The sequence below is a fragment of the Atheta coriaria genome, unplaced genomic scaffold (genome assembly GCF_025399875.1).
Source record: "Atheta coriaria isolate IRGN ID8LTWV9N9 unplaced genomic scaffold, Caltech_Dcor_3.1 hic_scaffold_10_pilon, whole genome shotgun sequence".
Classification (NCBI taxonomy): domain Eukaryota; kingdom Metazoa; phylum Arthropoda; class Insecta; order Coleoptera; family Staphylinidae; genus Dalotia; species Dalotia coriaria.
The window spans coordinates 5,840,351-5,863,228 of record NW_027045452.1 but is presented as its reverse complement, the minus strand read 5'-3'; the positions used below and the strand labels follow the sequence as shown (position 1 = coordinate 5,863,228).

Sequence of the window (22,878 nt, the reverse complement as noted above, 5' to 3'; positions counted from 1 at the left end):
TGATAGATCAATGTAAGCATTTTATTTTAACTATGAAGTTGTTCTAGGTTACAGATACAGAGATAAAGGATGTTTTCGAAACATTTATCACACCAAGTAACTACAATGTCATTGTGGATAATTACTTTTACATTTTTCTATTTTTTCAAAAACTGCAACTCAATATAAACAAAAAAAAGCAAAAAATGTGACCAACAAGTTGACTAGGATAAGAATATAAAAATTAACAATAAAAACAGTTGGTAATTGGTGTGATTGTCTACTTATGCACGAGAATTAGTAAATCTTAGAATTATCTAAAGTAAAAGCTTGAAAATATGTTGCCGACTAAGCCATCTATTTTTATATATATTTTTAATCTATATATTTGTTATCATTGATTTTTTTAAAGAAAATAAATTTGATTTATATCGATAAATGGGAGGAAAATGATGTTTAAATATTTGCTGGTACTTTTTGCTGATTCAATACGTAATGAATTCAATTTAATTTAATTTAATTGGTAATGGTATAGGAGCGGTAACTTTTGCAGTTGCCTGTGTCGCATTGTCGACGGGGATGCATCATCCCTCTCTCGGATTCGTTCGCTGACAGATCTCATCTCCGCGTCGCTACCCATCCCATCGGCAACTGGAACATGCCCATCATCGTTTGACTACAAATATGCAACAAATAAAAAACCCACACGGTTAATACACAACTCATTTAAATATTTAGTACTTAACCTAAAATAACTGAACAATGGAATGACGCACAAGGCGGAAATGATGCAAATTGCATACACAGAACAGCGAAATACGAAAAAAACTTTGTTAACTAATTATACATTGACGTACATAATTGTTTTCTATATAGAAATGTTCAGCAAATGATATACTAATATACATAATTGCCAATTTGCGCAGGTTTGGATTTTATGTCCATTAGTGGGACATGAAATGTTGTTTGGTACATTTGTCACTTGTCGGAAAACCCATTTGCGCGTCTGAATGTAGAGAAATCAATTAAGCTGTAAAAACATGTCTATTTTGCATGCTTACGCACTTTTTTCTTAGTATTTTAGTATTCATAAAACAAAAGCCATTTAAAACTGTAAATTAACAACGCGTAATGTCATAGCAACACATTTGATACGTATTTTATCGCAAAGATATGTAAAACACCAATCAGAGCAAACAACTCAACAAAGACGTCACATAAAGTCATTGGATGACCGCCACGATCAACTAAAGTAAAATTTTTGATTAAATTTTGTTTCGAAGTTTAAAAAACGTCAAAAACGCTAAAAAAATTTAAAAAATTATATTTTTTGCCATCTAAACAAATAAATTTTATAAAATACTAGGTTTTGCCCACGATTTCGTCCCGGTAGTGTTTAATAAAAATGTAATTCGTTTATACTCTCTTGTTCTAGACATAGTATGTGTCAATTCTATCAATAAGATTCGCAATTTTATTTTAAAGGAATTACATATATAAATAATTGCTAATAATGCACTTCAGCGCGCCATCTCGGATTCAACTATTTAACTATAACTATGATTGAATCTCAATGCCAACTTTTATCCTACAGAAAAGCCCTGTCTTTAGGGTTTTCTCGGCAATTATTCAAAATTTTCTCGCAGTAAAAACCATCCTTGGACTTAAACGAACATTTTAAAAGAAAAATTGGCCAAATTGGTGTAAGCATTGTTGAGTTATCCGCTTTCCAACAGATTTTACGATTCATTTATATATTATAAGATATTATTTCAAAGAATTTTTCAAAAAACAATCCAGTGCAAATTGAACTCAACTCCCACAATCAGTTTTTAATTCATAATTCAGTGTAGTTAAACAATTGAACGCACACTACGCTTAAGTAAGCGATATCCTAAGTACACACATTCGCAATGTACACACATTCGAAACCTAAAACAATTATAAAGTTTGCGGACATTCGACATTCGACTGCGGTCCTATTTCTCCTTTGCAATACGAACATAACATAACCTTAAACCTTAAACCTTGAACGTTAAACGCATGTTGTATTTTTACTCCGTGTGCGTCAAGTCAAACTTTTGTGCGTTGAGTGTGGTTATTCGAGTTCTCCTCGTTTTAAATCCCTTACGTAAATCCCGTGGAGTGGCAGGATTTATCAATATCCTGCGCTTAAAACACAAATAACCTACAACCAGTAAGTTTCCGCAGATGGAATTTACGGTAATTTTGATTTTACATTCGTATTTGGTAGATGGTAGGTTTAAATAGAATTTCCTTCGAGTATAATTCGAGAGATCTCAAAGTAGGTTAGATTAATCTGTGGAAAACTGATTTCGGAAGTTTAGTGCGTAGACATTAACGTTTTCCGCTAGTAAATGTAGCGGAAAGAAACATTTTCGTAATTTAAGGCGTAAATACTTACAAATTGAGTCTGGTTAGTGATAACTTTGAATTTTTATGTAATTTCAGTGTTAATTGCAATATACCACACACGCGACTGTCATTATTATGATTGGAATTAATTTCTTTTTCAATTCCGGTTAATAATAGAGTAGAATTCAGTTTTCTATTAATTGTTTTATTTTTAAATTATTTTAACTGTTTGACTTGTCATTATATTTAACGAAATTTTTGCTAAAAACGGCAGCAAAATTCTAAAATGTTTAAACTTTAAGTTTAGTGCACGAGTTTTTTGATTTCTGAGAATTTTTTGAAATTAAAACATATTTTATTTGCGTCATTTCCATAAATCATAGTTGAAAGAGTATCAATTTAAAAAGCACTAAATTAAATTTAAAAAAGTGGTTAATTAATATATTCCACTACATTTTATCTTTATTTATTGGCTTGTTTATAGGTACCTACTGCATAACAAGTTAAGACTGCGCATGTTCATCAATAAACATAACGTCAATTGACGTCATTTGTTAATTTTTTGTTTATATAGGTAATTCACATCTGTTCGGTATTTATACCGTAACTCAATCATTGATATTTTTGAAAAACTAAAAGTAATATAAAAATGAATCGCAAAATCTGTTGGTAAGCGCATAACTCAACAACGCATAAACCAATTTTGCTATTTCTTTTTTTAAACTGTTCGTTAAAGTCCAAGGATGGTTTTTACGGCGAGAAAAATTTGAATAATTGCCGGGAAAACCCTAAAGACAGCCCATTTCTATAGGATAAAAGTTGGTATTGAGATTCAATCATAGTTATAGTTAAATAGTTGAACACGAGATGGCGCGCTGAAGTGCATTATTAGGAATTCATTATATAATTAATATCTTTAAAATAAAATTACGAATCTTATTGATAGCATTGACACATACTATGACTAGAATAAGAGAGTAAAAACGAATTACATTTTTATTAAACACTACCAGGATGAATTCGCGGACAAAAACTAATTTGCTGATAAATTTTAACCTTAATTTCTATTTACGAAAATCAATCTGATTTGATAAAAAATCATTTGGGGCAAAGAGAAAATCGAGCTGCAAAACGAAACGAAAGGAAATCAATGCACATTTCTTAATAGCATTAACTGCAAATAAATGTTGCTATCCAGCGAGAGCGACGTGCAGCGAGGATTCATCACGCCTGCCAAACGCGAGCAAGTTAAGCAACCTGCATTCATCATTGTAACGGGAATGCAAATGATGCAAATGAGCTGCGCGCGCGCGCATCGGAATGCGGCGCGCAGCGCTGATAATAAAAACGCCGAATCGAATAAGAGCGCAAAAAACAAATAGGAGCACTTTCACGACCGACCGCCTCGCGCCGTCTCGTTTTCCATTGCTAATGCGCTTTCTTATTAATTTCATTACTCCGCATCCACGTTTAATATGAATTTAATTTAATTACGCGATGCATGCGCATTGATACAATGAAAAACAAATTATTGCAATCAAGATGAAAGCCAGCAATAAAAAATCATTTAAAAAAACGTTTATTTTAATTGATTGAGTTGACGTATAAATACTGAACATAGGTGAAACTATATATAATATGTATGACTGGTTGTATAAGTATCAATTGTAATGTTTAACCTCTAAACCTGTAAATGTCATTTTAAATCAATGAATTACTCACTAAATCTTGTCAATGCTGAATGTACTGAATAATTAACAAGTTCAACGAAAATAATTGATGGATGGATTCTCGAAACGCGTTTATCAACGTTGTTATCACTGTAGAACTCACGATACAACGTAACTTTCTTATAATTTAATGTTTTTACACTTTTTCTGCGTTTTTACGTCGAAATCAAATTAATTCGTTGGGTGTTTACATTGTGATGATAACAAAACTAATGAAATTTCATATTACTCACCTGATCGTCCGCATAATCTGACTCCGCACTGCGATATATGCCATTGTTATTAATCAATCGGTCACGCTTTCCGAATCTGTAAACAAACGACAGCATGTGAAACAATTTCAAATCAAATTATTTTTTTAAATATTTCAAGTGCAGAATAAATTTAATTTTATATTTTATTGGTTATAAAATGATTGAGTGCTGATATTGAAAGATGCAACCAGTTATACACGTTTATTTAAATCAATTTTAATATAAATATTTATATAGCAGATAATTAACCGTACCATATTCTGATTTGAACTCTCATTAACATTATATATTTAATATTAAATATTATCGGGTTTCAGTTTATCGCACGGATTGAAATTTAAATATTACTTTGATAATGTGAATATGTGTGTGACTTTTTTTTTGTTATGCAGCCCGTCCTACGTCAAACGTGCAGAGTCGCGGTGAACAAATGAAATGGGATAAAATCCAATTTAACTGATAACACGAACCGCGGGAATCAACAAGTAATCAGCTGCAAAGCTCAACGCTGGGCAAATACGCCTGATGTAATTAACTGACAGCAGACGAGGTATCAAACGTTTATTTCGTTTATTTCTGTCTGCACTCTACGCGGAAAAAAAAAATACAAAAATAAAGACAGTATTTAAATACCACATATTAGGTTATTATGTAGTGAAAATATGAAATTTTGTTATTCTTCATGTGTATTATGCAATTTTTAGCCGGTGCGTGGATATGAAATGGTTTATTCAAAAAGTTGTGTGTAAGGCTAATTGCTTTGCTCTTGCGTGACATTATAGTTATCAAAACATTGCAAAAACATGAAATGAATAATTTAGATGTGGGCGCGAAATTAGATTTCAGCGGTTTGCTACCAAAATGAAAGACTGTTCTCATTTCCTACGCATTAACATTTTAATAACTTTGACTTCTTTATTTCCTGCAATAGCTGCACAGAAGTCAGTTAAAAATATAAAGATTAATAATTAATGTTGCTTATTTAATCTGGAAGATGGCGCTAGTTTCATATTATAAAACTAAAAATAGGTCAAAAAAAAACTTTTTTTGCTTTCCAAGTCAAAATAAACGTTTGTGAGTAACTAAAATTCTATATATGAGTTTATAGCTACCTTCAAAGCTTCAATTCTATTTGAATTTCCAAACATTGTGGTTCGTTTCTGTGTAAGACGAGAACCAACATCAAACATCAAAGGGCAACTGTTACATTGCAAATGTTATAAAAAGATTGATAAACTTAGCGTTGACTGCTAATTATCCAGGTATAGTTCGTTACGTGTGCTTGCAGTCGGCGCGTTAATTACAAATGATTAATTAGCGTCATTAACAATTAACTTTATAGTGTGCGCTGGGTGCTAACAACTATGTATGCACAGATGAACACCGATCATATGTCGAGGTTTATTCTCCTGTTCTGCAACGCAACTAAATCATTTCGTTAAAAAGCAATGAATAAAATTTATGTTTCAAATGAATATGGCCTTTGTGACGCATTATATCTAACCTAACTTTTAGTATCCTCACTAGCTTTTGCCTTGCGAGTTCGTTCCGGTAGTGTTTAGTAAAAATGTAATTCGTTTTTACTTTCTGGTTCTAAACATAGCATGAGTCAATTCAATCAATAAGTTTCGCAAATTTATTTTAAAGAAATTAATTATATAAATAATTGCTAATAATACACTTCAGCGCGCCATCTCGGATTCAACTATTTCACTATAACTATGATTGAATCTCAATGCCAACTTTTATCATATAAAAAAGGGCTGTTTTTAAGGTTTTTCTGGCAATTATTCGAATTTTTCTCGCAGTAAAAACAATCCTTGGACTTTAATGAACATTTAAAAAAAGAATTAGCCACATTGGTCTAGGCGTTGTTGAGTTATGCGCTTACCAACAGATTTTTCGATTCATTTTTATATTATAAAAATACGTTTGCAGACGTTCAAAAGTTCAAAAAACAATGATGCTCCGTAGGCGATAAATAATGTTATTTTTGTTATAATTGTGCAATTTATTAGATGCAATTTGCACGGTTCGAATGACTTTTGTACGTGCATAAATAAAACACTAATTTATGTAAATTTGCGGCGCATTTTTAATAAACCTCGACGCGTGATGAATGTTGTCTGTGCGCCTACGGCAATAAACTGAAATGTTTATGCGTTATTTCTAATTAATGAGATTGTTCACATTGTCGTTCATCGATAATAAAAATATTACGTTCATTATGAATATTTATGTTTATTTTACGATAATGTTCAATTTTAATAGAATTTGTTGATTTCTTGGCAATAAAAATGCATTTTTATAGGTAATAGTTGCTTGTGACGTCAATGATGACTTAAAAAACAAAAAATTGATGTTCATTGGACGCATTTTGTGAAAACCAATTTTTATTTAAAAAATATTAAAAAGTCGCTGTTGGCAGCGACTACGCCCGGTTAGTGTATAATAAAAATGGAATTCGTTTTTACTCTCTTGTTCCAGACATAGTATCCGTCAATTCTATCAATAAGATTCGCAATTTAATTTTAAAGAAATTAATTAAATAAAGAATTGCTAATAATGCACTTCAGCGCGCCATCTGGGATTCAACTATTTAAGTATAACTATGATTGAATCTCAATGCCAACTTTTGTTCTATAGAAAAGGGCTGTCTTTAGGGCTTTCCCGGCAATTATTCGAATTTTTCTCGCCGTAAAAACATACCTTGGACTTTAACAAACATTAAAAAAAAAGAATTGGCCAAATTGGTCTAGGCGTTGATGAGTTATGCGCTGACCAACAAATTTTGCGATTCGTTTTTATATTTTAGATACATAAATACACTTGACTACTAGATAGTGACGTCAGTGTTAATAAAAAACTTATATTTATATTCATAAGTCATGAGTAAACTATAAATGTATATCGTTGTGAAATATTTCCTAATAGACTTCCTCTTAAATTTTCTTATTTCTATTCCATGTGACTAAATATAAACGTGAATTTCCTTTTCCTAGTTATGCACTCGCGTATTTCACCTCCACTGTGAATATTCAGAATGTCAATACCAATTTTGAAAGCATTTGCCATCTTTCCGTGGCATTCGTTCATTGGCAACAACGTGTAAAATATTCGAAAACATCGAGGCAAATATACGTTGCGCAAACGACGTGAAGCGTAAAATAAGTTCAGGACGGCGTGCGGCTCGATTCATCAAAACACGAGCACGGATGAGCCACTGACTGTAAACTTGCATTTTGCAGCGCTGCACAACAACATGGATGATCCTAATGTCACCATAATGCACATTTGCATAAACTATATTACATTATGCAATATTATGACTACAAACTGTAAACTGCAAAGGACTTTTATTTTTTATTTCTAATTTTAGATTAGTTTTATTTTTAGATGTTACTCTGTAAAATTATGTTATTTATTTTGTTTATATCTTATGTTATGAGTTGCGGTATTAATACCGAACATAGGAATAATTTTAATTGGTGTAGTGTCAGCTGTGATTGATTGCAAATAAGATAATTATAGATTATGTACTTAGAAATTGATAAAGTCATTGTTGGATAAGGCAGTAAGAACTTGCACAAATAGGATCCTCACCTGGGGCGCGCCCGATGCGCGTACAACCGCTCCAGGCGTTGCATTTCGATCATCTTCATGGCTCGCTGCACCTTCTTGCTCATTTCGGGCTCAATTACGGACCCGCTTCTCACACTACCTGCCACCATTACCGCGTTAGTTTTTGGACAATATTGCATTCCAAATTATGATACAAAAATTTATTCATTTGGTTTAAAAAATTGCATGTGTATGGAATTGCATGAAAAATAGCAAAAAATTTACAAAATTTCAAAGTAAAACAGAAATATTTTACTTTTTTCTTAATAAAAAAAAATGGCACAAAATAAAATTGTAATTTATCTCAACTAAATTAACCTAAAAACATATTTAATTAGTAGAAAACTATAAATATTTACGTTTGCACTTCAAGCAACGCCATCTATTGCATCAAAAAATGTATAATTAAATAATTTAATTTAAATTCGTGAAATTTGTGCCAATATAAAATAAAATATAAGCAAAACCAGCAAAAAACAAATTAATTCCACACACATTTAATTTTCATCGTCATTTTATTTATGAAATTAATTTTTATCAAATTATTTTTACAATGTAATAATGAAGAGTATGTGAAATGCAATATAAGTGACCAACAGTGTGGGTAGGTTAATCGTGATCGCAATTGGAAAGTAAGTACGTGTGCCAGAGATGATTGTATCGATTGGCCACAATCTCACTAGTTCTAATAGTTTTCATCAACATTACGCTACGTGAATAATCGACTAGCTATCTAACGTGTTTTCGGTTAATCAGAGGGTCAACGCTAGAAGGACGAAACGAAACTACTGCACATCTATCAATATCAGTCCTACGAACTACGAACGAATTAACTATTCAAAGCAAACGTGTCAAGTTTTTTTCTGCTTTGGTAGTCATCTGATTGTGAGGTTATGTTAGTGACAGGTATACACATATTAAGCTAGACTACTTTTTACACATTTATAAAGCGAAACAACAAAAAACAGTAAATATTACATTTTTGATTAATTGATTTATTTTATTCATGTTTTGTGTGAGCGCGCAGCGCGTGTGTTCATGAAAGTATAATATTTAATTATAATACATGAAAAAACGCATTTATTTTGGTGATTTGATATTCTATTGGAGTCTAAATGTATTCTTTACACGTTGAAATATTTAATTTGATTTATTCAGTGAAATATAATTCAAAAAAATCTCACGCTTTGATTTAACTGCGAAATTTATGTGTTGTGTGTTGCATACATGCAAAAATATTATACATAACCTAAAATTTTATGTTTTAATAAAAAATAACCTATATTTACGAATAATTAATTAATTTTAATTTAAAAATGTTAAAAATGATATTTTATGCTTAACCAAGTTGTTTATTTGCGTAAAACTAAACAATATGTTAGTTAGATGAGACATGAGATCATTTATACTGGTTGTGTGGTCGTCACTCGTCATTCAGTATGCAAATCGGTGGATTTGCGGATATAAAGTGGATTAGCATTTATCTGGTATCGGTTTTGGTATCAATTCAACCGGTTGCATCGCCAACGCTCAACATTCACGTATTTATCCGATTTTTTTTCTCAAAATTCAAATGTATTTGTGTATTGTCCGGCCCAAAAAGTCGTAATTCCATGTTGTTTCAGCTTTCGATGTTCACATGTTTTTGTTTTTGCTGCGGTTTAACACGCTTTTATAAACATTTATTCGCAAAAAAATTAATCTTTTGTGTTTAAAACATTTCGCTGTGTATTTTTAGCAATTTTATTAATCGTTTGTTTTAGTTAGTAATATGATGACATATTTTTATAGTCCTCCATCAACAATCTACTTTTATGTGATTAAATTAATTTATGCAACAAACATGCAATATTATGCAAACACTCACTCAAATTAAAAAGCAACAAACTTAATCTTGCAAATTTCAATTTGATGTTTCATGATATTATACCGAGGATAAATTAAAATCTTTGTAATTCTGGTAGAAAAAAGCGCAATAAACTTGAGGAAAACAATCAAACCCGACGCTAATGCGTGAGATAATAGTGCGTAAAAGCAATTTATAAAATAAACTACCCTAAAAAGCCATTAAGAAGAAGAGCAATTTGCATGTAAATCGATTTTCCATCTCAAGACATAAAAAATGATTGCATAGACATTAGATCTTGGTCTATATCATGTCTGTTATAATATGACTGATGACAAAAACAAGAAAAACATAAACTACACTACACTGGAAAAACACGTTACCTCGGTCTGGCCATGGAGGAATAAATTTGCTCCAGATCCTGCAGCGTCTTCAGCAGGTCGTCGGTGCGTGGACTCGGCGCCGCGCTCGTTTTATGACCATCCAGCAAGCAGAGCACTGCGAGCGTTGCCAGCAGGCAGAAGCCGGACCACTTCATGTTCGACGCTTCGGATCGTTTGTGATGCGAATGCGGAAAACACAACGACCGGAAGTTGGGTGTTTAAAGGTGGGCAGCACGATTGGTTTATTTAGACGATGAGTGTGTGTGGGGTTTTTATATCAATTTTTCTACGCTGAAATTACTGAATTTTATTTTCTCCTCGCTTGTTTTTTGTCTCTCGAGTGTTTGACTGGTTGTGGTGGGAAGAGCTTGGGAGCCAGGTAAATTGCCTGCCGGTGATGATCGAAAAATGACGTGTTTATCGTTCAATTATGTGATAAAAGAGCAATATTTTTGTTATGGGAATACTTATTGTTTTTCGAAATACTCTGAAACAAAAACATACAATTAGAATTGGTATTTATTAAATTTTTCATAAAATTTCAAAAAAGTATCGTTAATGTGATTTTGATAGCTTCAACGATGGTATTTTAGAATTCCCATTGGAATTAAGAATATTGAAACCGGTCCCCAAACATTTCAGTGCACGCTTCTTTGCTGAACAATCTTTAGAAGTTTTGATCGTGTTTCCAATAAAAAAAATAAAAGTTTTCGGGAAGAATTTACAGTATTTCACGGATGTAGTGCTCAAGTAATAAGTGATGATATTTTAGACAACTAGAAAACAATTTGGATCGTCTTTCTTTTTATTCCAGCTTGATTAATTCACTCGTAAATAAACCTAGTTTAATTTTCGCAAACGTTTCTGCAGACCCTCACAAAGTAATTTACTAAAAATAACATTAAAACTGTTCAAAACAATAAAAATAGGCGAAATTTCATGCTTTTTTAAATTTTTAACAAGGTATTTTACAATTTTAGTGTTTTGTATTAAATTTTAATTAAATTTGACAACTTTTTCTGTTAAAATGCATTTTAAACAATATTTTTGAAAATAATTAAAATAAATTACGCACCCAACGAAAACTATAAACTAAAATAGATAATTAAAACAAAATTACCATAGAAACAATGTATTTACCACTTGTCTTTTAATCAAATATCAAATCAATAAATAATTATTTATAACCTATTTCTACTAATTTTATTCCACCCAAAAAATAAATAATTCCCTTCACATTTTAATATTTTTCCTAATCTAGTAATAAAACAATAACACAAATAATAAGTGTGGAAAATAATGACAGCAAACAAGTATGATGTATGAATTACCAGCGATCTTTATGCTATTTTCGTCTCAGTTGGCAATAATCGTAACAATCCAATAACGAACGATCCGAACGACCCGAACTCACCGCCCAATGGCTCGCAATAAAACTCACGCATAAACGCGCTTTTATTTTCATTGAACTAAACATTCAAAGCCCTCCAAAGCTCTCCAAATCGTTACAAACAATAGATCACACCGTTTTTAAACCAATATAAAAAAATCAAACTACATTGCATCGCATGCCATCGAAATGAATTCACCATTTCCAAGCAACGAATAAAACTCTCGTTTAACAAAGTTGTTAATTAATTACAACTCTATACTCAAATATTCAATATCCGCCTCGGCATGATCGTTCATTTGATACAAAGTACTTGAATGTATCACAATGCAATACAGCGATTAATTGATATAAAATTCGTTTAGCATTATGCGCAATATAAAATACCTAATACCGAATAAACATAAACGATATTCGATGCGTTAATAACTCTGTTGTGTTTATGTGCGCGCCGAGTTGAGTTCTATATCATAATAATGTACTTTATCATAATAAAATATTTATAACTCTTAACGCAATTAAATGCTTACTCAAATGCTTATTGTTACGACTGTGATAAATAATATATTAACAAATCAATAAAGACAAGTTATATAATAAAGTTTTGTCACTATCGGTTAATCTTGAATTTCTAACTGTGCGTCAATTGATTCTAAAGTTGAAATTGAATTGAAGTCGCTTCGGAAAATTTGTCAAGTGGCCGGATTAAAATTTAAGCGAGGTTACAATTGCATTTAGCTCGTGAGCGTTTAAAGGACACACGCCTGTGGAAAGTCCATGCCTGCAGAGCCCTTTCTAAGGGATCATACAATTATCAAACAATTAAGGCATGTTTGAAGATTGCAGCCGCGATAAGCGCCAAGATTTTGTCTATAATTATGTGGCAGCCGTTTTGTAGATTTTAATTTGACAATTAAACTTTTAATTGAATTCTGTGTCTAGCCTTCAATGATATTTTACATTGTATTTTACAATAACTACTAGTTTATAGTTTTTATTATTTTTTGTGTGATTTTTACGTTTATCGTGTGAAATTGATGTAAAATAATGTGTAATAGTATAAAATTGCGAAAGATGCGGTAAAACGGAACAATAATTCAACTTATTTCCGGAAAATCGCATTGCTGGCAGGCGAAATAAAAGAAAATTAGACTCGAAAGAGTCGAATGTCGAACAGTGAGCAAGAGTGTGTTTCTTCAAAATAAGTCGACATGAAAACATTTCCAAATACGTGTGTTGAATTTTAATCTGTGTTTAATGTGTTGTGAAAAATTCTTATGATGGAAATTCTTGGAAATGTACTACCTAATTTTATGACATTTTTTATATTAATTTTATTGTGTTATTTTAATTAAATAAATCTTTTACGTGTTTAGTATTTTTAACATTTTTTGTTTTGCACTATTATCTGATTACGTTAATTTCACAAATTGATAAATGTACCCAATCAGTTGCTATTTATATATCTGAATTAATTATAGCGTTTCGTACTAAATTAAATCAATTTTGGAAAGGTTTAATTAAAATAATAATTATTTTATCGGTGAAAATATAGAAAAATTAATTATTTTTAATCAATTAATTAAAAATTACGATTACTTAAAATTACTCTTTAAAATGCAAAAAATTTAAAATTTCTTTTGAAAAACTTTTTGAATCAGAATTTAAGATTTAAAAAAATTTAAACAATTATTTCTTATTTTAATAACATCTTACCTCACAAACTATAAAACGTAAACTAATAAAAATAAAAGTATAGTAAATAAAATTATTTATTTTCAAAATATTTTAAATAATTTCTGATTTCGAACGCAAATAAAAGTTGTGTAAAAGTGTGAGATACTAGTAGCAGATACACTCACCTGTTGAACTTCAACGAGTAGCGTCGCGACGGACTGTTGCCGTTAAACAGTGCCCCGTTTATATACTACAATTACCGCACGCCGAAAGCCGCGCACATAGAGGGGCACGCCGGCGCCAAGCGTCGCCGCGCGCCGTCCCACACGATCGGCTCACGCTCGCACTTGCCGCCTCTCGAGCGCGAAAGCCGCCCGCGCTCACAACGTCGAAATTTACGAATAATGCGTACTCTGGAAGGCAGGTACCTATTCACCGCGCAAATCTAGCGCAATCGAAATAAAATGGATTAAGCAATACGCGAAGGGGGCGAGCGAGAGGCGAAGATTATCTTCTTAGTTTAAGAGAAGGGTTGCTATATATCCTAAGTTATATTCTTAAGAATTTGTTTGAAATTTTTTTTTGTGGTATTTTATTAAAAAAACATTATTTTTTTAAATTTTATATTTTAGATGTGTTACCATCATATACTTATATATAACTTAATTTTGCATTTCAATAAAATTATTGTAAAAGTGAATTTAAAAGTAAAATCATCAAAAAAAATATATTAAATTTAAATGTTTTACATATAAATAAATAAGTGGAGGCGCCGGGCAGCACAAACATTTGTAAAAATTGTAAAAAAAAACATTGTTTGTTTAATACATTCTATAAATATTTTTTATTTTAATTTATTTTATAATTTGATTAAAGTAAAATGCAAAAAAATGTAAATATTTGATGTTATTTTTGCAATTTCTGAAATTTATGTGTGCAACAATTAAGAATACAAACCACAGTAATGATAATAGTAGTATTTTGTGATTTTCTGATATATTATAGCCATTTACCTTAGAATACACCATTATCAATAATCTCTACTAATAGAAATCCAAATGGATTGCTTTAACACCCACATTAAATAAAATAATTATTTAATTGGCGGCGTCGCAATTGCGATACCAGCGGTTGCTAAACGTCAGCTTTTAATGATAACATTTCACGAGGCTTTTACGTACCTCTTAGTTACTCTTTGCTACGGGCGTGATTAACAATAAATACATCTCATTTACAAAATAAATGTTGAAAATAAGATTTGATTTTTTGTTATATGCGATAAATAGAATTAATATTTAGTACAAAATAGAAAAATTATTAAGTTTTCAATTTTAGTACGAGACTTCGCGTAACACGTTCTGTCAAAACTTTCCCTGTATTATTAACAACATATTTTATACTACAATTTATTAGTTTTATTTATTTATCACCGTTTGACTTTAGTTTCACTAGTTTAGTTTCAATTTTAGAATGAATTTTAAATTTTAAATGAACCCGTTGAAAATCTAACCTCAAAACTTGTATGAAAGGACTTTTTCCTTTTCAACAGCAAGTTCTTGTCAATTACACAACATAACCTAATTCATAAATTTCTTAAGAATTTACCTATCTAATGAATATACTCGTAAATTGTCTAAAGTTAGTTAACAATAAAACTATTTACATAACACTGTGTCATTTACTTTTTACTTTGTTTCATATTTATCTAGTAGTACTCCTACTCGTACTCAAAAGTTGACAGTTCAATTCTTCTTTACGACACGTTGCTGATAAACGAAAATTGACGTGGTTAAATTGACTCAAGAAATAACATTTGTTATTGAACACGTATGTGCCTAACATTTACGCGGTAAATTGTTTTGCCTCATCAAAATATTGTATTAAAGAATATTGAAAACGGAAAATTACTTAAAAACCCACAACAAACATATAAAAATAGAAACAAATTATTTTCAGTTGGATTATTAAACTATAAACTTAAATTACATAAAGTTTTATTAGTAGGTATATCAATAAAATATGAAATTTTCTTGCGTAAGACGTGAAGAAAACAGCGTTTTAACTTAATATTTGAAAATTTTGCTTACTATGACGTTGTAGGTACTCGTTGAAACTTAAAACACAACTGTTAAATGAAAGTTAAAGTATTTCGTGTATCCTGCTAGCAAGGATAAACGAATAAAGAAAACAAAAACAAACGCAAAAACATCACCTTGCTCTCGATGATGAGAGTGCCGGTGAGCTAGACTGCAGTGACAGCATGTTTTTATAATTATATTTAGATTACTTTTACAATTGTTTTTTTTTTTCTGATTAGCATTTCCCTGTATCGCTGTCTTCATTTCTTGTTTATATGAAACGCCTGTTTTTTGTCCGGGCGTGACTTAATTAACGAAGGCAAATATAATACGTGGGCAGATGCAGCGATTTTTTTTTCTTCATTCATTATTTATTTTACGGGAACATGGTGTTTTTATCAACACGACAGCATTATTAGCAGATTCCTTCATTATATTCGGCGAAGACAACATTTTAATAAATGTATTAATTAGTTGCAATATTAGATTCGAATTGTTTGCGGTAATTTATTAATTGTCATAAACTCTAATTTGTTTTCTAATTTTTGCTTATTATTATCTTGTTAAGATAATATTTCATCAAAATTAATTCCCTTCTTAATTGTTAATATTATTAGAATATAGAAATTTACAGAATTTGCAGGCAAGGAAGCAACATAAAAGCATGCCTGCTTTTGCAGATACAGAATATTACAGTGCGTTGTTAAAATGTAATTAAAGTTTTGCTAGGAGTAGAGAGTGGAATTATGCAATTTTAACGCCGACACATCGCCATCACACACAATATTATGTTCAGATAAATTGCTTGAAACGTATAAAACTTACTTATTAAATTTAATATTCAATGAATTTACTTGTTGTTTTTAAATTTAATCTAATAGTGCAATATTTTACGAATATTGATTTATATTATACTCGCGATCGGACCCGGATCATGTAAAAGTTATATGTATTTAAAAATAGTGCACGCCGCGTTATCAGCGTCATGGAATGCAGACGCGCTGATAGTAAAAACAACTCAACGATAAATCAACAAACTGCAGCACGCGACGTAAACACTGACACCAACAAACTGTGATTTAATGCAAGTAACTGCATTGTTGCGACATCTAGGTATAATTTAAAAAGTTGTATGTGGATAAGAAACTGGCTGACCGTGAGCTCACACCGATACAAAAATCTAGACTTAACTCGATATGCACTTCACTGATCCAAATAAATATGATTTATTGCAAGGAAGTGCATTGCAGCGCCATCCCGATTTGTATTGTATAACTAAGATATCTCCATCTGTACGTAATACCAAGTTTCATCTCTTATTTCACCTCTTTTATATAAAAATTATATAAAATTTCACCATAAAATGTTGCATAAATACTTTCCCTATGTCTAATCTATTTTTATACCAAATTTCATCAATTTCGATGAGTTACATAGCCCAGAAATAATGAAAAACCAGCGAACGAGTATAAACAAACACACGCATTGTTTTTGTTTATGTTTCTTTACTTCGTTATGCATCAAAGTTATCAATAATTGATAGCAATTATAAAGTTGAACAGTATGTTTGCTCAATTGTTGAAATACGTTGCAAAAAATAAAATAATTTAGTTTATTTGCATACAAATGTAATTACTACCACTAATTTATTAATGCAGTTATCGCAATAAATCATTATTAATAATGCATTTGTCATTATTTTCGTATATTCAATGATTTATGAAATAGAGAATAGGGTATATTTATAAATCTATGGGTGTTCCATGAAATAATTTGTTAATTACTAATTGCATACAATAATTTAAATAACCCCGTGTACCTAGACGGTAAATTAAGTAAAAAATTATTTCCATCACTTACTTCTCATTTTCTTTTGTATACCAGTGTTATTCTATTTTCATGTTTTCATTTTCATTGTACCTAAACATAACCTACCATGATTTTGTGCGCTTTCGTCGCTTGATTTGTATTCAAGTTTTGTAAACAGTTGTTGTTTGCAGCGATAACTACAGAACGGAATTAGAGTATCAAAGTACGATTACAATATGAGCGTTCTGCATTGCATTCATTAACTAATTTCATTCTGTGCTATTTCTGTCAAGAATGTCTTTCAATAAAGATGAACCCTGCCAGGCATTAGTAAGTTTTTTTAAAGTTTTATACTGCACAAACTTACTAAACAAATGTGTTTTGTTTTAGTTTGATAACTCCAACAACGTTCTGCGTGTTATGCATAATTTATATACAGATAATATAATGTCTGATGTATTCCTCAAAGTTGGCAACAAAGTACATGCAGCTCACAAATTAATATTATGTGCCTTTAGTGATGTATTTCAGGTTTGTAACTTACTAATATTTCCTTATTATTTTTAAAAATTAGTATAATAAACTTAAATATTTTATTTGCAGGCTATGCTCATGAGACGTGAGTGGGCAGAATGGAGTGAGAGTCATGTTGTTCTACAAGAATTACCACAATGTGAACCAGTTTTCCATCATTTCTTAGAATATTTTTATACTGGCAAGATTCTCATCACACATACAAATGTTATGGGCATTTTGTGTCTTGCAGATAAGTATATAGTCAAGGCAAGTGAAAGCAATCACTTAATAATGAATTTCTACAATATTTTCTTCTATATTTTATAGAGTTTAACTCGCCTATGCACGGAATACATGTGTCAACATATTTCACATGCCGCATCACACAATGTGCTCTTCTCATGGCTGCAGTACACAATTTCCTGCAATCATGAAGAAGCTGCCCTAAAATGCATGAATTATGTCAAATGGAACCTTGAATCAGTGGCAAACACGCCTGAATTTGGCGATTTTGACGCGGAACTCTTCTCAACCGTTCTGCAACAGAATGATTTAGTTGTCTACAACGAAATGGTACTGTTTAATTTCGTTTTGCGCTGGTTAGATCTACAAAAAATCGCCATGTTAAATTCGGGTTTACCGCGCGACGAAATTCAAAAACACATGAAACATTTAGTCGAAGCTATTATGAGTCACATTCGTTTTCCGATGATGACTCCGCGAGAATTGGCTGATTTGTTATTGTCGCCACTTATAAAGGAACACAAAGAATTCTTTGTGGATCGCATGGCGATAGGAATGATATTCCACGCTGGACAAACCGATCGGTTGAAGAGTTTATGCGCCACCGAAGAAGGCCAACGCTTGCTCACACCACGATTGTACACGTGCGATAACTTCAGCGCAATTATGCTAATCGAAAACGTACTCAGTTTGCCAAATTACCACACAAACACATTCGTGTTCTATTCGAATATGTCGGCGGCCGATTGCGAGTCGGATAAATTGTACGAATGGGTCGTCGACTTGTATCCGCGCGGCGTGTGGTTCAAGCGGTGTTACCTCATCGTGTGGCAGGGTATCCTGGAGGTACCCGAGGAGATTCTGAAAACGGTCCGGTTGTCCTTGTCGTTCCGCGGGCAAATTGATGAAGGCGCCAGCATGAAAGTACGCGTGGGTATTTTAATTTACGCCAAACAAGGCGGTATCGAATCTATCTACAATGTCATCGAAAGGAATCATCATTTTACCGAACAAGACCGACTGTTGAACATTGACAATTTCATACCGTTTGAGGAATTTAACGCCTCGGCCGCGGATAGTGTGGCTTGGCCTTTTCCTGCTGGTACCACTGGTATCTCAGAGGATAGCGAGAGCTCAACGCAAAATGCAAAAACTAGTCGATATCTCATTGGTCCCAATTGCGATCAGCTCAAAATTAACATTGTTATAACGCCTAGGTGTCCAGACTATGGTGGTAATGGACATCTGGTAAGTGACACTACTAGTAATCCATATACATTAATTGACACTTGATAACATTAACGAACAATAGTGGAAAATAATTTCGATTGGTAGATTTCCATAACTCAGGGCTTTAAATATTATAGACGCGAAGAGTCGTTTCGGCACATATTTTACATTTTAAGATAAGCTAATGTACTTTTCTTGTTTTCACACTTTTTACTTAAGTTATTCCAAGAATATGAAAGTATTTATAGTCATATTTGTTTATTGTCAATTTCGACGCCGAAAATCGAACATAGTAACATCTATACCAGGACGTATGTTAAATTTAAATCTTGTAAATAACACTGTTCAAAAATATAATGTTACATAGAATCACTTATAGGAATTAGGTTTGCACACATACCTTGTTTATAGTCTCACAATTTATATATCTGAATACTCACGTGCAATTGGAAGAGCGAGTGCATTTGTGCAAAGAACATTACATATAATATCACAACATCCAACGCAGTGCGGTCTTCAAACCACACCATTTGATGCTTTGTAAACAGCCAACGTTGCGGGGAAGACTTTCATGTCCAAGTAATACTCGACGGTGGCTTTAATATTGTCGGCGCTTGGACCCGTCACAACATACTCGAAGCCTAAACCCTTCAATTTGCTACCGTCGAGGTGTAGATGTTTATACAACAACATCTCGGAGTTCATGTGCGGGGAAAGTGGTGTATTTTCTATGGCGTTCGCCGAGCACGCTCTCGCCCATGCGACCATGTGTTTTTCGTTGCCTTCCTCAGCGGCCGATTCGAGATCCGCCATGGACGATACAAGAAGGCCCCAGTAGTCGACTTTGATATCGAGTAGTTGTGATATAAGCTGTGAGAGTGTGCCCTGTGATGATTTCGCCTCATCTACTAAGTTGTACGTTTCTCCGATTGTTTCGGGCCGGCTGCATGCGAAGCAAATTGCGCGACAAACATCGCGCACGTGTACTGTGTTCATTTTCAGGGCGGCGTTCCACAGCAGATTCATCGTTTCGTTGAGCTGCTTGTACAGATGCGCGATGATTACACGCGTCATTAAGCCATTCTTATCACCCGGGCCGTACACCAACGCGGGGCGTAGGATCGTGTATTTCAACGCTGGGATTTCCTTTAATTCCTTCTCCACCTAAATAGATTACACATGCATTAGTATGAATCAGCAGTGCAATTTTTTCTATACAATTGATGACTAATCAAGTATTATCAAGGCAATTGTTTGCTACCTATGCACTTGAACTAAATATAATGCTGATGATACACTTTCTATTTTAGATATTATAGTTGAAGTGATTTGTAGTTACCTGCCATTTCCATTTGGCAATGTTAGTCCATGGTGAAACATCATCACTTTCTTTGTGAGGTGTTTTACTGCTGGAGAACAGCTGACCTGCTGATAACTCCACATATCTCTTCACTTGATATTGAGCAGCTTCCTTGGCACAATTTATGCTTAACTTGAGAATGCCCTCCTTATACACAGGATCAACTTGTGATTGCTTTGTTTCCCCAGCACAGTTGATCACATAATCCCAGGATATGTCACTGGGTGGAACAAATGCATTTTTACATGATTCTAGTTGGGAAAACAACAGAAACAATATATATTTATATTTAATGATGATGGCAATCATTAATACCTGGATTGATTAAGTTACTACTTTTGAATTCAACATTTGGTGACTGAAAATAGTCTGCATGTGGTTTTCCCAGCCAGGCAATTTGAGGAGAAACTTTGTCAACCACTCTGAGATATTTGACTAGTTGGTTTTCTACTAAGTATGACACCAGATTCCTGCCAATAAAACCACAACCTGCAAAACAAGTAAAGTTTTGGTTTATTATTATACACGATGCGAATTATTCACTCATCAAGGTTATGATTATGTTTTAAAAGGATAAGTAATACCTCCAAGTATTAAAAAGTTGGACGGTCCCGTTAATTCCATATTAGCGTGGTGGTTAGTACTAGTTAGCTGGTGCTCTAATCATTAACGAGTGTGGTCACATACTGGAAAGCAAATGTGAATTCAAAAATAAATAATTTTATCAGTTCGCCAGTCAGCTCAGGTGTAGTAAGTGCGGTTTGAAACTCGCAAGTGAAGGACGCACTTACAATATTTGAAATAACATGTTATACTACTCAACAATAGAGTGCTCAAGTAGGCTTAAAAATGAATAAATTTTTAGGTGCCATTAAACTTAGACATTTTTACTTGGACACACTGTTGATTAGTAAATTCTTCACCAAATTCTTACTTCAAGTTACACAATAGAGCAAAAATGTTAATTTTTCGAGTTTATTAACATTTCTTTTTTTTATCACTTTTGAGGTAAAAATACAATAAGTGATTGTAATAACCATGACATCCTTTTGATCTTATCTTTATTTGCCACAAAAATGTAACATTTGTGTAATAAACTTTCTAAAATTTTCCAGGAGGATCAAGGATATGCAGCTATTATTTGTCCTTACACTAATAAATAATTGTTCTGGAAACTTTTAAATGTGTGATTGATTGGTGTCAATGTTCAGCAAATACTTCAAATATACCATTCATAAATACAAAACACACATAAACAATTCATTTTACTATAAATAACAAAGAAAATAAGATTTTAGCCATATTAATACAATAAAGGTGATAAAATTGTAAACAAGTGTGTAAAATATTTACTTAAGAAGTTTTGAAAATACAAATGCAAACTGTCACAGGATATGAAAATGTGTCGACTATTTCCCAAGGGGGTTTTCCCCAAGCGTTGAACACGAGGTCGGAAAATTTTTGTATCAGGCTCGCAGAGAGTTGAAACAGTATGTATGGAATGCGGTAGTTGGCGGGTTGTGAAGTTTCATACGCCCACGCCTCTGATACTGCGTCGGCACCCTTGCCGCTTTGTTATTGATCGCCGCCGAGTGATAACAGAAATAAAGTTACATGCTTACACACTGTGGGCGGCACATTTGATAATAACCACTTAATACGAGTATACATGCAAATTATATAAAAATATACATTTTTACTATAAATTTTAAACCATCAAGAATAATTCTATAGTTTTTGTTATCCTTGATTATATACATGGTTATAGTACGAGTCTGACAGATTGTAAGACGTCACGACGCCCATGATGCAAAGGACTAGGTGGTTAGAAACTCAAAGAGGTTTACTGGAATAGTGAGAGGAAACACTTGGCATTTCAACACATTTTGTATTAATATAAACAAATATATTGTTTATTTCGACAATTAATAATTATTCATTGTTTTAATCAAATTTATAATTAAGATTTATTGAATTTCAATATTTTTTTAAATTAAAAAGCCGGTTGCTAAACATATCTCAGGAAAACTTTCTCTCCTGGAGGCGGCATGTGTGAAACTCGTGGAAAATGAAACGTCACGGCGCCAGGAAAGTTTTCGATTAGGTTGGCAGCAAATTGAGGAGGTGTTAGGCGCCCTTAGCGTGATACCCGCAGTTATCACACTACGTGGGCGGCGTAGGCGTCTGCTACTGCCACTGCAAGCCACGCAGGAGCGCAAAAATCAATAAATAACATGCAGCCAAAAGTATAATACACACATACTCGTAAATTTAAAAAAAAAACATATTTCAAAACAGATTCCAAAAGATTTGAATCAATAAATTATTCCCAGTGACGTTCCCATTGATAATAACTGTTTTTGCAAATATTATAATGGAATTATTC

General features: G+C 32.4%; 3 protein-coding genes across 5 annotated transcripts; 1 reads left to right on the top strand and 2 right to left on the bottom strand.

Annotated features, from left to right (window-relative positions):
- Positions 1 to 7: 7 nt before the first annotated feature.
- Positions 8 to 13,601, bottom strand: LOC135800344 (uncharacterized). Of its 3 annotated transcripts, none has more exons than XM_065313556.1 (5): positions 13,442 to 13,601; positions 10,190 to 10,676; positions 7,943 to 8,056; positions 4,319 to 4,394; positions 8 to 655 (listed from the first exon to the last, which is right to left on the bottom strand). In XM_065313556.1, the coding sequence occupies exons 2-5, from the start codon at positions 10,342 to 10,344 to the stop codon at positions 491 to 493; spliced, it is 510 nt and encodes a 169-aa protein (XP_065169628.1). In that variant the 5' UTR covers positions 10,345 to 10,676; positions 13,442 to 13,601; the 3' UTR covers positions 8 to 490. The 3 variants fall into 3 exon arrangements, with proteins under 3 accessions (XP_065169628.1, XP_065169630.1, XP_065169629.1); XM_065313558.1 differs by having other exon boundaries at positions 8 to 630; XM_065313557.1 differs by lacking the exon at positions 7,943 to 8,056.
- A 3,658-nt stretch (positions 13,602 to 17,259) lies between these two features.
- Tango10 (transport and golgi organization 10) lies at positions 17,260 to 19,504 on the top strand. Its single transcript, XM_065313991.1, has 4 exons — positions 17,260 to 17,473; positions 17,534 to 17,674; positions 17,747 to 17,926; positions 17,987 to 19,504. The coding sequence occupies exons 1-4, from the start codon at positions 17,438 to 17,440 to the stop codon at positions 19,193 to 19,195; spliced, it is 1,566 nt and encodes a 521-aa protein (XP_065170063.1). The 5' UTR covers positions 17,260 to 17,437; the 3' UTR covers positions 19,196 to 19,504.
- Positions 19,374 to 21,256, bottom strand: LOC135800688 (uncharacterized). The gene is made up of 4 exons (XM_065313992.1): positions 21,077 to 21,256; positions 20,808 to 20,981; positions 20,472 to 20,743; positions 19,374 to 20,296 (listed from the first exon to the last, which is right to left on the bottom strand). Exons 1-4 carry the CDS (start codon positions 21,114 to 21,116, stop codon positions 19,649 to 19,651), a joined length of 1,134 nt encoding a protein of 377 aa, XP_065170064.1. The 5' UTR covers positions 21,117 to 21,256; the 3' UTR covers positions 19,374 to 19,648.
- Between the last annotated feature and the right edge of the window lie 1,622 nt (positions 21,257 to 22,878).

Coding starts and splice junctions, on each gene's coding strand:
- Tango10 (XM_065313991.1), top strand. CDS start 17,438: ATGTCTTTCAATAAAGATGAACCCTGCCAGGCATTA. Junction 17,474..17,533: donor ATGAACCCTGCCAGGCATTA/GTAAGTTTTTTT, acceptor GTTTTGTTTTAG/TTTGATAACTCCAACAACGT. Junction 17,927..17,986: donor CAGATAAGTATATAGTCAAG/GCAAGTGAAAGC, acceptor TATATTTTATAG/AGTTTAACTCGCCTATGCAC.
- LOC135800688 (XM_065313992.1), bottom strand. CDS start 21,116: ATGGAATTAACGGGACCGTCCAACTTTTTAATACTTGGAG. Junction 20,982..21,076: donor CAACTTTTTAATACTTGGAG/GTATTACTTATC, acceptor CTTGTTTTGCAG/GTTGTGGTTTTATTGGCAGG. Junction 20,744..20,807: donor TAGTAACTTAATCAATCCAG/GTATTAATGATT, acceptor TTTCCCAACTAG/AATCATGTAAAAATGCATTT.
- LOC135800344 (XM_065313556.1), bottom strand. CDS start 10,344: ATGAAGTGGTCCGGCTTCTGCCTGCTGGCAACGCTCGCAGTGCTCTGC. Junction 8,057..10,189: donor TCCTCCATGGCCAGACCGAG/GTAACGTGTTTT, acceptor GGTGGCAGGTAG/TGTGAGAAGCGGGTCCGTAA. Junction 656..4,318: donor CAGATTATGCGGACGATCAG/GTGAGTAATATG, acceptor GCATATTTGTAG/TCAAACGATGATGGGCATGT.